Below are 17,411 nucleotides of genomic sequence, written 5' to 3'. Positions count from 1 at the left end.
CATTTACACCCTTGAACTCTTGTCATACAAGTTTTCCAACATACCCACACCCACATATTTACGCACACACACACACACACACACACACACACACACACACACACACACACAGACACACACAGACACAGATGCGTGCTTGGACACAATCAGCCGTGGGGGGGCGTGGAACGAGATAGACCGGCCCATTTACACTTCTCCTCCTCCGCCTTCTGCTTCCAGTCAGTCTGCAGCTCTGTCTTGTGATTCAGTCCTTCTGCTCCTCCAGCTCCGTCCAACATCCCAGCACCAGGTGGGACACCGTTCCCTCCACACACACACACACACACACACACACACACACACACACACACACACACACACACACACTCTCAGCGGACTCGGGTGATGGCCGGGGAGTGTGTTCCCGAGGGCCCGGACCTGAAGGAGATGGGCGAAGAGGAGCTGTGGGAGCTGATCAACGACAACCGCCACCGGATCTCTTTGGGCGTGCGGCCGTGCATCCTGATCCCGTACCTGAGGCAGGCCCGGGTCCTCACCGAGATGGACGAGGACGAGATCCTGTCCTGCCACAACCTCACCAACCGCTGCATGAGGACAAGTGAGACTCTTTGTTGTTGTTTAACCCTCGTGTTGTCCTTGGGTCAAAATGACCCACAGCTGCGTTCAACCAAGTTCTATTTTATTTTCATATTTTTTGGGATCATTGGCGACAAGGAGGCTGTGAGGGTTTCTTTAAAGAATGATGACCGATGATCCCAAAAAAATATAAAAATATAGAAATAAAATAGGACTTGGTTGAACACAGGTGTGGGTCATTTTGACCCAAGGACAACACGAGGGTTAATGGAGTTTAATGACGGAGTCTGAATCAGATTGGAGGTGATAACTGCACCCGTTTGTTTACACCGACTGCTGAGGGCATCAGGGGGAAACAAGGCAACACCTGAAGGAGCAAAGATTTATCATTAAACCCAACAGCACAGTTTCAGAGTGTATTTTGTAATAACTAAACTCAGATTTTCTGCTATTAGCTTGTTTTCTTGCTTTTATTCATGAGCTAATTTTTTTTTAACAGTAAACAAAATCTTTTGAAAAAGACTTTTGTGCTTTGATGAATAATAATAAAAACTTTGTTTGTATAGCAACTCAGTGATTTACAGCAAGAAAGTTACATGCAGTGTTTCGCATATAAAGGAACATTTACAAATATAGAAAATGCATCAAATTAAACACAAATAGAGTTCAAATATTAAAAGAAATTAAGGAATATGAAGTTGATTTAAATGTTAGAATTGGAGTTAGTGATCATTTTAAATCATGCTGTGCTGTTTCCAGGCTACATGCTGGACCTGCTGAGGACCCAGAGCAGGAACGGTGCCGTGGCCCTGCTGGAGAGCCTAATGATCCACTACCCGGCCCTCTACACCCAGGTCACCGGACGCAAGCCCAGCACCGAGCCCTCCATGTTCAGCGGTCAGTGGCTTCCCGCATCTGTCGGTAATATTTCCCCGTTTTTGTTTTTGTGTCTGACCGCTTCTCTCCTCGCAGGCCTGATAAAGTACTCGGAGCTGACGGAGTACCTGGTCCGAGCCGTGACGGGGATGCAGAAGGAGCTCCAGGAGGCCCGCTGCGAGGCCGGCAGGATGACCGCCCGCTGCGCCTCCATGGAGTCGGAGATGGGGCAGATCATGGACCAGGAGGAGAAGTCCCGCTGCCTGCGGTCCGAGAACCAGCGGGTGCAGAAGCACCTGTGCTCTCTGCAGCGGGAAGTCACCAAGCTGAAGGACGAGAAGTGGGACCTCTACATCCGCTACACGTCAGCCATCGAGGAGAAGGCGGCGATGAACGAGAGGCTGCACGCCCTCAACCTGCAGGTCAGTGATGGACAGGAAATAATCAAGCGCACAGAGGGAACACAAAGCTGTCATCCCCGGGGGAAAGTCCTCCGAAGGTCAGCTGAAACCTGAGCAGAGCTTCATGTGAATACCGATTATACATTAGAAAACAGGTGGAGGAGGTCTTTTGTGGAGCTGCTGGACTCAAATGACATCACTCTGATCTGAAAAGCACACAAGAAGAGTGTTATCAGATTTATTCTGAAGCCACAGCAAGGCTTCATACAGCTTCTTTAACATGTGTAGCAGCGGACCTGTAAACTAATTCACAAAATTTCCCTCTTTTAAGCAGCCTACAAGTCCCCTAACTTTATGGAAGTGCAATACTAGATTTCTGATGGACTTTTTAATCATGTGGCTCAGGCTGAGGAGGAGTTCATACAGTAACAGAGCAGTGCAATCATTAGTGACTTAAAGAGGGTTTTTTTAAGAGCTAAATATCCATGACTGAAAGAGCAAATATTAAAAGTAAAAAAAACAAAAAACAATCTTAGCATTTTTTTTTTTTTAAGAGTTTAACAAAAGAAAACCACCTGATACCTGGTACTTGGCTTTCTTCAGCTGGTGAGCGATAGCTAGCCGGTCCTCCCAGGGAACTGTGAGTTCGGCTACTAAGATGTTTTTTGTGCTCCTGGATAGGAGAACCATGTCTGGTCGGAGTGAGGTTGTCGCCACCTCCTCTGGAAAGACAAACTTCCTCTTTAGGTCCACTCGCATCTCCCAGTCGGAAGCTTGCTGCAAAATGGAGGGCACGTTCTTGGAAGTTGTTCTTGCTCTTGGAGTCTCATCTCCTTCCTTTTGTAAACTGACAAATTCAGGTGGTGGTGCCTGGTTGGCTTGGTTGCCTGGTTGGCTTTGACCCTCTGCTGCTCCACCCGAATTGGCAGTCTCTATGAGGACCGTGTCGTGTCCCCACCTGTATCACCCTTGTCCCAGTGCTTTGGGACATCCGGTCAAGATGTGATTCAGCGTGCAAACGGTGGCTCTGCACTGCTTGCAGGATGCATCTTCTTCCTTGCCCCGTTGCTTTGGAGTTCCTTCCAGGACAGCGATCGCTCAAGTCCCTGGTCCCACTGCGTCCACTGTCCCTGGCAGGTAAGCTCTACCGCTTTCACGCGGCGGTTTTCTTCTGCTGCCTCTCGGACCCTCTGCACCACAAGTCCCCTCTTGCCTTTCGCATTGGCCTCGCTCCACCTCTTGGCGTTGTAATTTCCAAGTCGTAGCCGTCCTTGTCCGACCACCCCGACAATCTCCTGATGTTTCCAGTGCGCTTCCAGCCGCACTCGATGGTCTTGTCGGCGTGTCGCACTTCCTCATTCTCGGACAGGAGCAGTTTGCTGACGACATGGAGGTCTTGCTCTACAGGTTGACTGAGCTGAAAGCCGGGGGAATGCCCAGCCATTTACGAAGAAGTTTATGGCACAGTCTCCATCGCGTCCACTTGAGTCACGGGAAAAGTCATACAGCAGGAATGGACATTGCAGTCTGGGTATGATGCCGTACTTGAATCACCACACCTTCCACCTTCCAAGAAGCTACCTGATGCCTTGAGTCAGATGTTTGGTTAACCTTTTGTGTCTTTGAGGTTAGCACCATCCTTCAGGGTGCGGTCATAATGTCTACCGAGGCGTCGGATCTCTTGAATCGTCGGAACCTTGGAACCTTGAATGCTGAAGATGTTTCGTGTCAGCTTTCCTTTCACGATACTTCAGCTCCTAGATTTGCCTACTTTGAATTGCATCCGTGCCCACGTAGCCATCTTCGCCAGTGAGCTTAGGATCCATCATGGTCCTTGGATTGATGGCGTCATCACCTGATATCACCAGCTGCAGACTGATTGTTTTTGTTTGTCCTGTGTTGGCAGGTGTACCAGCTGCAGACTGAGCTGAAAACGGTCCAAACAGAGAACGAGTTCACGAAGCGTCGCTCACTCAGGTGTGTTTCTTCTGCTGAGTCACCTCACCTGCAGGAGGAAGTGAAGAATCTGCGCTGCCAGCTGGCCATAGCTGAAAAACTGGATCCGGTGAGGATCAATCAGTCACTCGCTCTCTGCTGATAGCTGAGTTACTGTTAATACTATTTACACTGTTTACGCTCATCGTCTTTACAAAGAGAAAGACGATTAAGTGGCTGTTTGTGTCTTCGTGCATTATCACACACACACACACACACACACACACACACACACACAAACACACACACAGGCCCATGAAGATGCAGATTTATACACACAAATCCAATGCTAAAGACAGTTAGATGGCTATTTTCCGTGACTGAGATGACAGTCATGACATGAGAAACAGAACCATGAAAAGTGTAATCCTTGACTTTAATAGTTTTAGATAAATGTTATTTTAACTAGAAGGCTAAAAATAAAAATGCAATAAATAAAAAGTAAAATAAAGTGAGATATTTACATTTATCAAAGTACCAGTCAGTTGGTAAACTGTGTGTGTCTTCATGTGTCCCCTTTTGTCTCCATGTGTCTTCATGTGTTTACATGTGTCTCCGTGTGTCTCGGTGTGTCTCCATGTGTCTCCATGTGTCTCCATGTGTCTCCGTGTGTCTTCATGTGTCTCCATGTGTCTTCTCCAGGCCCGGCAGGACATCCTGGCTCAGGATCTGGCCGAGGCCATCAGCAATCAGGTGGAGCTGGCGGAGCAGCTCAGATGTTACAGAGATGAGAACGAGCAGCTGCTGCGAGACAAGCAGGGGGTACGTGTGTGTGTGTGTGTGTGTGTGTGTGTGTGTGTGTGTGTGTGTGTGTGTGGATCAGGAAATGTCATGTAAATGTATTTTAGGAATATGACCTTTCGAGAACAACGTTGTTACTCAGCACCATGATATGCAAATAAATAATGATAATAATAATAATAATGAAAATATAATAATAAATAATCATAATAATAGAAAAATTAAATAACTACAGTACATAATCCAGTAAAATACTCGATATTTATTATCAGATGTTTTTATGATCCCTTAAATTGTGTTTTTCTTTAAAAAAAAAAAATAATAATAATTCCTTGTTTATGTTCCTGTGTTGCTGATTGTGTTCCTGTGAATATTTCTCTCTTGGCAAAAATATCTTAATCTCAATAATACTGCCTGATTAAATGAGGATTCAATAAATACTTCGTTTTCAGCCAGAGGAAAACGTCTAATTACAGCATTTCATGATTTGACTCAGAAATATTTAGTAATTATATAAAACAGCAGAGAACATCTTAAAGGACTCACGTGTGTTACATGTGTGTGTTTTATCAGCTCCTGGATCAGAAGGAGTGTCTGAGCCTTCAGGTGCAGCAGCTGACACTCGACTGCAAGATGCACCAGCAGAAGAGCACCGTGATCCAGAACCAGATGAGGGAGCTGCAGGCAGAGAGAGACCAGGTAACTCCATATTGTCTGTGTAGATGTGGAGTTATTTACGTGTCTGCATATAAAAGAGTTCGTAGCTTCCGTCTCTGAAAAATGAGGCCGATGCAGAAGTGCCTTAAGCTGCAATACCACCGAGTGCCACTAGAGGTCGGCTCCAGAAAGCCTCCGGCTCCATAGACTTCCATTCAACTTCTCTCATGAAATACAAAGTCAATAAAATTTCTCCACCAGTTATCTCGGTGTTGTTGGCTAAAGTCGCTCCTTCTTATGAGTTTTCTGGCGGTCCATCTGAAGATAATCCTTTCATTGATTAGAAAATAACACGTGCTTTTGGGGGCGTGTCTGTTTGATTGACAGGCCCGTGGTGCCGTCAGGTGACAGCTATCAGTGGGCGGGACGTAGTATCGTCAGGTTTCCAATCAGATCAGTCAGATCCCCCGCTCACTCCCCCCCCCCCCCAGCTTGTCCAAATATGGTCACTTCCTGCTCCAAACTGGCAAGATGGCGACGGGCAAAATCTGAACTGGAGGCTTCATAACTAAAGTTCACAAACCAACGGGTGACGTCACTGCTGGTTGCCACTTGACCTTTGATTGGTGGCCCTGGAGAAACCGGAGATAATATTGTTTTTGTCATTCAGCAGTGTCCTTTCAGTAAAAGGACACCACACTGCCATGAACATTACTCGTCGACTCTCCTTCAATTGTTATTCAAAACATTAAAACATAATCGAGCCTTTTTTCTGTCACGAAGAATAAAATTTAAAAAAATCCACCCACACCCTGAAAGCTGTTAGCCGGCTTTGAACTGCCAGCGGCTCCACTGGAGCTGTGCAGAAAACAGCCTCACAGGAATGTGATTTATTTACTCGCTCCAGGGTGTAATTTATGATTCATACCTGCAATGTGATGTGTGACACTCACAGGATCTGCATGAAGGCTGTCGGTAAATTCTCTCAAAGACATTCTAGTGCTTGAGGACGACACCGTTTTCAAAAGAGTTAGGACACACTGTAAAATATACATGTGATGATTTATAATTCATGTAAAACCATATTTAATGGAATGTTGGCCGAAGACAACATATCAAATGTTTAAACTGAGAAATGTTTTGTTTTATGAAAAATAAATGCGCATTTTGAATTGAACTGCAGCAACACGTCTCTAAAAAGTTGTGACAGGCGGTTTCTTCTTTGAATGTTCGAGTTTTAACCTGCATTTGTTGCTGCAGCAATGGACTGTGTTCACAGACGATGATTTTCAGAAATGTTCCTGAGCCCGTGCAGTGATTTCCACTTACAGACTTGTGTCTGTTTTTAATGCAGTGCTGCCTGAGGACCCGAAGATCACCACCATCCAATAATTGTTTTCAGCCTTGCCCCTTGTGTTCAGAGATTTCTCCAGATTCTCTGAATCTTTTAATGATATTATGAACCGTTGATGATTAAATCCACAAATTCTTTGTCATTTTATGTTAAGGAACAAATTATCTCCCCATCTTCACTGCTGACAGACTCTGCCTCTCTGAAATACAATTTTTATACCCAATGATATTACTGATCTGTTGCCAGGTAACCTGATTAGGTGTTTATTTTAGCGTTACACAACTTTTCCAGCCGTTTGTTGACTATGTCCCAAGTTTTCAAAAACGTGTTGCTGCCATCAAATTGAAAACAAGCACATATTTTTCATAAAACAAAAAGTTTCTCAGTTTCAACATTTGATATGTTGTCTTTGGTCTATTTTCAATTAAATATGGGTTCACGTGATTTGTAAATGATTGCGTTCACGTTTTCATTTACATTTTCCCAACTTTTTTGGAAACCTTTTTGTAATTTATATTCAGATACTGGTCGTGTTTGAAAGTCCGATCCCATTATTCAATTTGCGTTGTCATGTTTTATGGTCTTCCTGTCGTACATTGTAGACAATGAGCGATACATGACTCCAAATCATTTCAGGACACTTATCGTCGATTGTTATCTTCGCGAGAATGCGTGAAAAAAACAGAAATCTGTCGGCGCTTCATTAAACATCCTGCATACCACGCGGCTGGATGGCAGCTCACGGTCACGCGGATAATACACAACGGCGCCGTTGCAGGTGTAAAGTTACAGGGGAAGCTCGACGACTGTCACCGCAGTGACATTGTGTTTTCTCCACGAGGCATTAACTCGGCTCGATTGTGTCTCTCTGCATGAAGAAGAAATCGAGTGGGTTTATGTGCACGTGTCAGTTACGTGTTAATTAAATCTGCCTGGTTCCTGTGCCTCCAGGCGTACCAGTCGAGAGACGAGGCCCAGGCCATGATCGCCCGCGTCCTGGCTGAGAAGGACACCCTGAGGTGTCAGCTGGTGGAGCAGCAGCAGAAGGTGTTCAACCTACAGACGACGTGCATGGAGCAGCAGCAGAGCGCCGATGTAACTCCTCGCACGCACGCACACGTCGGCACACGCATAAACACCGTGAAGAAGTCCTGATTTTTCTTTTCTTTTCTAATGTTTGTGTGAAAGGAGAGGGAGGTGGACTGGGAGAGCCCCGGGTCCTGCTGTGAAGAATTCACCTTCCGGGCCAGACGCAGACTTTGCCGCATGGATGCAGTTAATCCGATGTCTCTGTGCTCAAAGGTGTGTGTGTGCGCGTGTGTGTGTGAGAGAGTGTGAGAGAGATCAGCCAAAGTTATGACGGGTATCGATCAATACTTTCACACATTTCCAGATCCAAATCATAACGTTTATTTAATTTTTTTCAATTCAAAAGTATTGTACACCCGACCATGAAGGCTGGAGATGTTGTTAATATTGTCAACAAATACCATGACTCAAGAAGGTTGTTTTTTTTCTTTCTCCGGGCCATGAGAACTCTTAATTCCACTAACATACAGATATAATATGATGAATATCATCTGCAGAGACATTTTATATCATTCTTTAGTGCAATATTCACTTTTGACTTTTAATTTTTAAGTACATTTTTGCACTCCTAATTTAGTTTTTGTACAATGACATTACGATACAATGTACTTAATTGTCCCCACAGTGGGACATTTTTCTTGGGCAAGTGTTGCTGCATTTGATAGAATTCAGTATTTTGGACATAACATAATATTATTCCTAAGAAACATGCATTTATGTGCCGTAAATAGCCAGATTTAAGTAAAAAAAGAGACATTAAAGGCTTTCTGTATTTCTAGAAAAAAGAGCCTGATATTCTTCTTTGCCAAGGAGCTTCATTCATTACGAAAAGGATCCAAAAATCTGACGCTATATTGGTGATCTGTTTTTAAAGGTTTACATCTCTTTTACCGTATTTTACTTTATTCTTTTTTCCTTTTTGCCTTCGTTAAAATGAAAACATCATGTTATTTTTAAAGATAATGTTTCAGTTCTGTTCCAAATAAAAATGTTAATAAAAAAAAAAATTAAAAAAAAAACCTTTACATTTGCAGTAGGAACCAGTGTCGACTCATCAGAAATCCAGATTTTATATTTTGGATTATTTCACCTTTTTTTTTGTTTTTTACACAGTAATAACTTTATAATTATTTGTTTGTCTTATGTTTGTTTATGTACCACGTGTACGTATGTGTAGTATGGTGATGCTGCGATGAGCGTCCGATCCCAAAACGCGGAGCCGCCGAGTACGGAGTCTATCCGCCGGAGGAGGGAGTCATTGTACGCAGACAGCAGGTGTGTGTGTGTGTGTGTGTGTGTGTGTGTGTGTGTGTGCGTGCTTTCAAATCATCACTTCCATGCACTTTATTGCCCTTCAACCAGGAAGGATGAATTTGTGAGTGAGACTGACCTCTGCATTCTTTCCCGCTGACGGAGTTTCAGCTGAATTACCGAGTCGTGGGAATAACAGGGAGACACACACAAACAAGTGGGATCGAAAAGTAAATTATAGAACATAAACTCAACGAGCTGGAGGTGTTGAGGAGCCTCGAAAAAGACTTTCGATGTTTTTATTCAGACTCAGATTCTTCACATTTTGTATCAAAACTTAAAGAAACTTTTGTTCCTCGATGTTTAAAGTTTGTGTTGCAGCATGACAGGACACTTATGTCACATTTAGCTTGACACTTCCTAACGAATGTAAAGTATGCAGTGCATTTACAGACGTATCTGACAACAGGTGTTCATGTTTCTTTTTTTCTTCTCCCGCAGCCTGGAAGCGGCGGAGACGGATTCTCTCCTGGACGACTTCGTGTTCCTCCCCGACGGTACGCACAGAATAACGTCTTCATTTGGAGTGTTTGTGTGTGGAGCGGCTGTTGTTCGTGAGCTGGTGTTCAAGTGCTGGATGTGTGCCCGGGCTGTAAAGTGACACATTAACCCCGGCGCATTATTTCCAAGTAAACAGCCCCTTGATGGCAGATGATTAAAAGCGGCCTGTTTTTTGTTTCAGTGCTGACAGAAGACAGGTCCTCCTCCAGGGGCTCCACATCATGCGGGTGAGGAAGACCTCGGACCTTCTTCCTGAAGGTTTACAGACTGTAAACTGAAGGGCCTGCTTATCCTTGAAGTCAATCGTGAATTTATTGTGTTGACAATGAGTAGAGGAGGAGATTAATAATCAATAACCAGCAGCTGCTGCATGCACTTCAAAGTGCTGACTCACACATTTGAAATAATACTCAACCAATTTATCCCTGCACTCCTGTAAATGATTGTCCTCTTTTTAAGTTAAATATTCTTTTTTTTTACGTGCAGTCTTCAGCTCCGTCCCACGGTGGCACGAGGTGAAGACATTTATTGGATTTGTCACAACTCCCTCTGGAGCCACAAACAGCTTTAACAGCAGATTTAAATCTATATTGGTTAAATAGAGCTCACAGCTCTTTTTAAATTTTGACGACAGATGATGTGGAAAACTCAGACGGGTTCGAGTTTGATCTCCAAACGGTATACGATGTTCTTGTCAGGTTGGATGTTTGACTTCAGAACGTGTTCTGGCAGCTCGTCAACAAAGAAGGCGTCAGCTGATATCTGCGTATGATTTGTAACTAGATATTAAATATAATTTTATTTAGTTTTGTTTAATTTGTCAAGTACAGTTCGGCGGTTCTGTGAGGCTGTAACGAAACACAGCACTGCTCGTGTAACCGTGGCAACATGCTCACAGTGACGTCGTTATGTTTACTTTTTGTGACATTCATTTTAAGTGCTAATGGCTACATTCTTTATGTCCATATTGGATAAAAAAAAAAAAATCGGATTATTGGACAAATCGATGAGAAAATGAAAATACAAAGATGTTGTGGGACACAAAGTGCAACAAAGTTAATGTCTGTACCAAATTTAATAGCAATCCATCCAATAATAGTCAAGACATTTCTCCCTGAAACATAAATATCAACAAGACAGCAAGATGGGAAAAGTGAAATAATCATAAATTAAAGGTTGAATATCTGTACCGAGGTTTACGAAAATCCATCCAGTATTTGTTAAAATATTTTACTCTCTATTAAAGTGATGAACTGACCAACCAAACAAATGATATTTCCACCACTGAGGATCCACTAGTTTGGCTAAAACCATGTTCATGTAATGCAGCTGTAACTCTTCTCAAACTAAAGCTGAGATACAGCACCTCAAACTAATAGACGTAGTTTTAGTTTCGAACCAGAGTGCAGAGTCATCACTACTGATAATATAAAACTGCCCTGACTGTAATTTTGAAGATGTGGTCTGAAAGGATTGAAAGTTTTCCGTGTAAAGAAACTTTTTTCCTCTTCATAAAAGCTAAATAACCTAACAATAATCCAGATGTTTCCTGCTCCGTTTAAATAGTTTCTCCTCTCTCGTGTGTCCCCAGCCTGTCGAGGACCTCCCCTCCTCCCTTCCTCATGCGCTCTCGTCCAAAAGCCATCCGCGTCAACGGCCGCGTCCTCAGCATCTCCCTCCAGGGGGAGGAGCTGCTCAGCCAGCTGGCCGTCGTCGGGGGCAACAAGACCGGAGTGTTTGTGCACCAGGTGACCGAAGGGAGCTCTGCCCACACGGTGGGCATCGGCCCCGGGGCTCAGATCATCGAGGTGTGTGTGTGTGTGTGTGTGTGTGTGTGTGTGTGTGTGTGTGTGTGTGTGTGTGTGTGTGAGAGAGAGACCGGCTACTGCTGCCTGCTGTGAAGGTGTTTCTCATCACTCTGTCGCTCTGTAGGTGAAGTACGAGCAGAACCAGAAGGCTCTGAGGATGGTGCTGGAGGACTCCACCTTAGAGGAAGCCATGTGGGCTCTCGGCCAGGTCACGGGGATCTGTCACCTCTCGCTCCGACCCAGGCAAGACGGTACGTCCCACAGCATGAGGACGTTTGGTCCCACGTCTTCCAGATGTTAGTCTCATCATAAATTAGTCAATTCGATTCCAATTCAATTCGATTTTATTTATATCGCGCCAAATCACAACACAGGTTATTTCACGGCACTTAATATAGTGAAGTCCTTACAACAGAACTTTACAACATTATACAGAGAAACCCAACAATTCAACAATTCCCATGTAAGCTAGGAGGGGAAAAAAACTCCCCTTAAAGGGAGAAAAACCTCCAACAGAGGGAAGGAAAACCTCCCTTCCGACTGAAACAAGCTTCGATATCCTCCTCTGAAACATTTCTCCAGTCATGTAAACAAACTGGTGTGCTTCTTTCTTCTTATTCAAAACAAATTACATTCATTTACACAGGGCAGGGCTGTGATCCTCTTCGTCACTGTGGCTTTAAACATCAGCTGGAAATACCAGTTTATGGTTTCAGGTGGTATGAAGCCTTCAGTAAGCAGATTTTGATGGCCGGATGCCACGTGAGGCAACTCCTCACTTTGTCATGTGGCAACAGGGAATAATGTTCATTAACTTGTTGCATTTATGAGAGTTCCTTTGTTATGGCTCGTGCAAAGAATCCAACCGGGTTAAAAAAAAAAACAATCTCTCAAGTTTATATCACCGTCAGACAGAAAGAAAAAAGCTTCATTATCAGCTCGTATTTAATTTCATTGGGACTTTAGAGGAGTTAGGTATCTCTGTCTTCTCAGACGGCTGTCAGGTGTTAAACAGCAAGGACATATTATAGTAAAATAGACGTTGCCGTTTTCTTTTGCTTTTCTACAGCACATTAAATACTTACATCAGATTATTTTTGTATACATTAGTCATGTATGTGCTCTTGTTTGGTGTTTTTCGAGGGTGTTTTCAGGTCTTGGGTACAAATATGTTGATGAACTGTAAGAAACAAACTACTTTTCCTTAGAATATACTCTGAATATACAAGTTTTAAGTTCATTTCCATATGTAGCTTCACCGTGAAGCGCGGATTTGGAGCTACAGTATGACTTCAGCGCGTCCTCCTCTTCCCGTTCAGACTACGAGGCGCTGCTGCAACAGCTGCAGCGCACCGAGATGTCCTCCGGAGACTCCTTCTACGTCCGGGTCAACCTGTCCCTCCCCGCCGGCCCCGCTGGAAGCCTGGCGGTGTCCTGCAACGACATCCTGCACGTGGCCAACACCCGACCCGCCGGCACCGAGGACCTGTGGCACGCCAGCCAGGTCCACCCCTGCCAGCTGCTGGACCTGCAGAGCGGAACCGTACCCAACTACTACAGGTCGGTGCCACTGAGGGGGAATGTGAACATATAGGGGGGGGGGCGGGTGAGGGGCGGGCGGGAGGGGGAGGGGGGGTTCATGCAAGTCCATTTCGGAAAGGCGGGAAATCAGCACTGACAGATTCTCTGATGTCACAGGGCGCAGCGGCTTCTCATTCGATCCATTGAAGAAATGAACTTTCAAACAAAAAAGTCTCAGAAGGTAAGAATACTCTGAAACACTACCAACGAGTGCATTGATCCAAATGCTCTGCGTGCTAACTATCCCGGGATGCTTCCCGCTCCTCACCAGGCTGGACACATGGTGGCCCAGAACAAACAGAAGGCCGTGAGGATCGTCAGCACTGGGCGGCACGGCAGGAACCCGCTGTGGGTCAGCGTGGAGGACGAAAAGACCCAGAGCTCAGAGTCAGGTAGAAAAACCTGCAGCGGCACGCTACACAAAATATTCACCTTTAATCTGCTTCAACATTTGTTTGACGCTTTTTAGATACAACCCTATTTCCAAATAAGTCGGGAGGCTATGCAAAACATGAATAATAATAATAATAATAATGATTTGCAAATCACATAAACCCATATTTAATTGAAAATAGGCACAATTCTGTAGTGGAAATCACCGCACGGGCTCAGGAACACTTCTGAAAACCATCGTCTGTGAACACAGTTCATCGCTGCATCCACAAACGCAGGTTAAAATTCAACCACGCAAAGAAGAAAGTGTTGTTAGAAGAAGAAGTGATGCAACAAGGTGGTACACATGACCCTGTCCCAACTTTTTTTTAAAACGTGTTGCTGCTATCAACTTCAAAATAAGAATATATTTTTCACAAAACAATAAAATGTTATCAGTTTCAACATTCGATATGTTGACTTTGGTCTACGTTCATTTAAATATGGGTTTATGTGATTTATAAATCATTGTCTTGTGTTTTTATTTACATTTTACACAGTGTCCCAACTTTTTTTGGGGGGGGGGGAATAGGGTTGTAAATGATAACTTCGTGTGAATATTTTTTTCCCCCCTGTAGCTGCTACATCTGCAGCCAAAAGCTGTGTGACCCTGATGCCCTACACCCTGGTCACGCCCCACTTCCCACCCATCTGCAGGCCGGTGCTGCTCCTGCCCACCGTCCTGGGACGCATCCTGGGCAAGAAGCTGGCGGGCTGGCAGGGCTTCCAGCTCTGTGAGCCTGGTGAGAAATAAGCTTGTATTTCATACATGTGACATCGCAGACCAATCTGGAGAAGGAACACAGTTTCCTCGAGTCGACGCGTCCCGTTTTATTGGTCAGCCTGCTTGTGCGTCTCCTCTTCTGTTTCCGACGTCATGCTGTAATGGAAGGATGTTTTGCTAGCTTGGTAAACAGCCAGTCTCATTCTGCACAGCATTGAATATTTTATGGGTTTGTCTGTTGCTGTAAAAAAAAACCAGGAAGGAAATCAACTTGGTGGATAAATAGTGATAAAAAAAAAAAAATTACGCAGGCTGTGGAGAGTAAATGTTTCAGTGTTCCCTGAAACGATAAGGTAAAATTCAAGTTTAATGATATCGGTGGGAAAGTTTGATCATCACAACAACAAAGGACTGAAATATTAACGGGGGGGGAGGTGGGGGTGGACACAGGAGGAAGGGAAATATCCTTCTGTACTGAGCGATCCTTTTGTTTTGCTGTTCAGAGGTGCTGAGTTCCAGCGAGCACGCTGCCCAGCTGCAGAGGTCCGAGATCCTGGAGGAGAGCGAGCAGGGAGGGAACTGCTGCTTCACCCTGCAGGGTGTCGAGAAAGTCATGAAGAAGGTCAGACCTTTCAACGACACAATATCACAGGTTTTTTTTTGGACTCAAGAGTGGAACTGTAGTGTAAAACAAGAGGAGTTAAAGGTTCTGTGGGAAAGATTTTGGAGGATCTATTGTCAGAAAGCTGAATATTTATAATTATGTTTTGGCATCACCTCAAACTAAGAATCAACGTGTTTTTGTTCGTTTGAGCCCTTCATATCAGCAGGACATGTTGTCAACGTGGTGGGCTCCTCTTTCACTCCATGTTGCACCCACAGACTGTATATAAAACCGGTTCGTAGCTTCCAGGTCTGAAAAATGAGGCCGATGCGGGAGTGTCTTAAACTGCAATACCACCGAGTGCCACTAGAGGTCGGCTCCAAAAAGCTTCCGGCTCCATAAAGCTTCCGGCTCCATAGACTCCCATTCAACTTCTCTCATGAAATACAAAGTCTGCTAATGTTTTCCACGAGTTATTTCGGTGTTAGCTAAAGTCGCTACTTTTTATGAGTTTTCTGGCGGTCCATCTGAAAATAATCCTGTCATTAATTAGAAAATAAGCTTCAAAAAGATGTCTGTTTGATTGACAGGCCTGTGGTGCAGTCAGGTTACAGCTATCGGTGGGCGAGACGTAGTATCGTCGGTTTTACAATCACATCAGTCAGATCCACCGCTCGCTCCTCCCCCAGCTCGTCCAAATATGGTCACTTCCTGCTCCAAAACAGCAAGATGGCGACTCAAGGAATCACAGCGGCAGTTCGCAAACTGACAGTGACGTCACTGTTGTCCACAGTAGCCCGGGAGGGACAAACTGAACACAGACTGAAGACTATTGACTAAATTGTGTTAAAATGGGTCTGAATTCATGTCTGATTCCAGCTTAAAGGAAATAAATAGAGCTATTAGGATGAAGATGCGGTTTATAGTCCGAAGTTTGTTCGCTACGTGACGGGTGGAGCTCCAGAGATGAAAATGTCTCGGTAGAGATTCATTTTGTAAAACCATTCGAGCTTTAATAACTTCATCTCTAGCGCCATCATCTGGTCAAACTTAATTTTTTTTTTTCATGGTCTTTGGTTTATAACAGATTATGCTTTGAATTTTTTGGGACTGTTAACCCATCTTCCTTCTGTTCTCCTCCTCGTCGTTCAGGGGATTCACTGTGTGCTGCCGTTGGGTCTGGACTGCGTGCGCCGGCTGCACCGCTCCAACATCTTCCCCATCATCATCTTCATCGGCCAGTCTGCTCGTAGCGCTCGTAAACTGAGGTAGAGTCATCTCTCCTCTTCTTCCTCTTCTTCTTCTCACAAAACATTACTCATTAAACTGATGTTACATTAACGCAGTTTAATCACCATAAAAACTTATGAAACAAATATATTTTACTCTTAAAGTAAACATGAATTTTCCACTCAGGAGTCCAAAGATCAATAACTTTACATTTCATATTCATCAGTTGTTATTTACAGTAATCTTTTTTTTTTCTTTGGTTTCACAATAAAAAGTTTGCTTTTGCTGTTTAGTTCCTAATTATTCTCACATTTGTACCACTTTCATAGCGTTATACATTTTATATGTTTATCTGGAAGGAACTACAACAAGGAAGAAACTGCTTCTCTTTCATTTTTTTCAAATTGTAATTTACATTGAAAGCTCCTCTTTATTCTCTCCAGTCTGTCATCAGCTCTCAGTGTTTGTGAACCCGACAGAATTTCTATTATTTCTGCATAAATATAAACCAAAAACATAAAATTAATACAAACGCAAGTCCTAAAAGTAGATAAAGAGAAGTTAATGAAACACGAGGTATAAAAATATATATATATATATATATATATCACACCTGGTCATTTATCTATTGAGAAAAAAAAAAAAAAGATCAATTATTTATTAAAATACACTGATGTGAGGTTGAATTTTCACAGTCTGGACAAACCCAAACAACAACAACAACAACAACAACAACAACAACAAACAGGATGTCACCCTGTCGTGTGTACTTAGTTTACTGTTTGTTTATTGTTTTTGTTTCTATTCGTACGTAGTTAGCTTACCGTTAAGTTTCTCCACCTTGCAGGGCGAAGCTGAATCGCCACGGCTGCTCGGAGGAGCAGCTGCTGGCGTGCTCGGGGAGCGAGGAGCCGCTGCTGGACAAGCTGCCGTGTCTGTATCACAGCGTGGCCTCGGACGCCTGGTGCGACCAGACCTCCCTGCTCACCAGCCTGCGCACCGTCATCTGGGAGGAGCAGAAGAAGATCGTGTGGGTGGAGCCCGACCTGTGGTGAACGTCAGAACTACGGGAGTTAAAACCTTCTCGCGCTGCCTTTTTAAAAAAAAAATTTTTTTATACGATATATAATATACGAGATAAGCTTTACAAGAAAATATTTTCGTAAACACGAGTATGTATCTGTGATACTGATGAGTAAACGGGGTAACTGAAGGTGTGTATATTTTCTACATCGTGTGTCGCTTCTAAGGTATTTGTTTAAAACAAACGTTACATTAAACACATTAAAACGTACTGTGATGACTTGTGTTTCCTGGATCTGTCAGAACCTCCTGTCTTTCTCTCAATTTTAAGTTTTTCAATTTTTCATTTATAGGAGACGTGATTCATATTTGGACAAATAGAAAAGAAGTATTACTCTGCTGACGTCTTCACATTATGGGCCAAAACAAATGACAGAAAGTAATGTAATGTTGTTTTGACCGAAGAATTTGATTCTAAAACCCTGTTGGAAGACGCTCAGATGGATTT

The 17,411-nt window shown here is 43.8% G+C and overlaps 1 protein-coding gene across 1 annotated transcript; it reads left to right on the top strand.

Annotated features, from left to right (window-relative positions):
* The first annotated feature begins 279 nt into the window (after positions 1 to 279).
* On the top strand, positions 280 to 17,168 carry card14 (caspase recruitment domain family, member 14). The gene is made up of 20 exons (XM_069167418.1): positions 280 to 598; positions 1,336 to 1,473; positions 1,549 to 1,874; positions 3,760 to 3,918; positions 4,491 to 4,610; positions 5,163 to 5,288; positions 7,552 to 7,695; positions 7,789 to 7,902; positions 8,867 to 8,964; positions 9,442 to 9,497; positions 9,683 to 9,728; positions 11,093 to 11,309; positions 11,434 to 11,560; positions 12,629 to 12,869; positions 13,008 to 13,071; positions 13,162 to 13,282; positions 13,901 to 14,065; positions 14,550 to 14,668; positions 15,803 to 15,918; positions 16,728 to 17,168. The coding sequence occupies exons 1-20, from the start codon at positions 385 to 387 to the stop codon at positions 16,933 to 16,935; spliced, it is 2,919 nt and encodes a 972-aa protein (XP_069023519.1). The 5' UTR covers positions 280 to 384; the 3' UTR covers positions 16,936 to 17,168.
* The last annotated feature ends 243 nt before the right edge of the window (positions 17,169 to 17,411 follow it).

Source organism: Embiotoca jacksoni, unplaced genomic scaffold (genome assembly GCF_022577435.1).
Source record: "Embiotoca jacksoni isolate LCO1_2020_lvr unplaced genomic scaffold, fEmbJac1.0.p SCAF_4, whole genome shotgun sequence".
NCBI lineage: Eukaryota > Metazoa > Chordata > Actinopteri > Embiotocidae > Embiotoca > Embiotoca jacksoni.
This window is presented reverse-complemented; position numbering and strand designations above follow the sequence as displayed.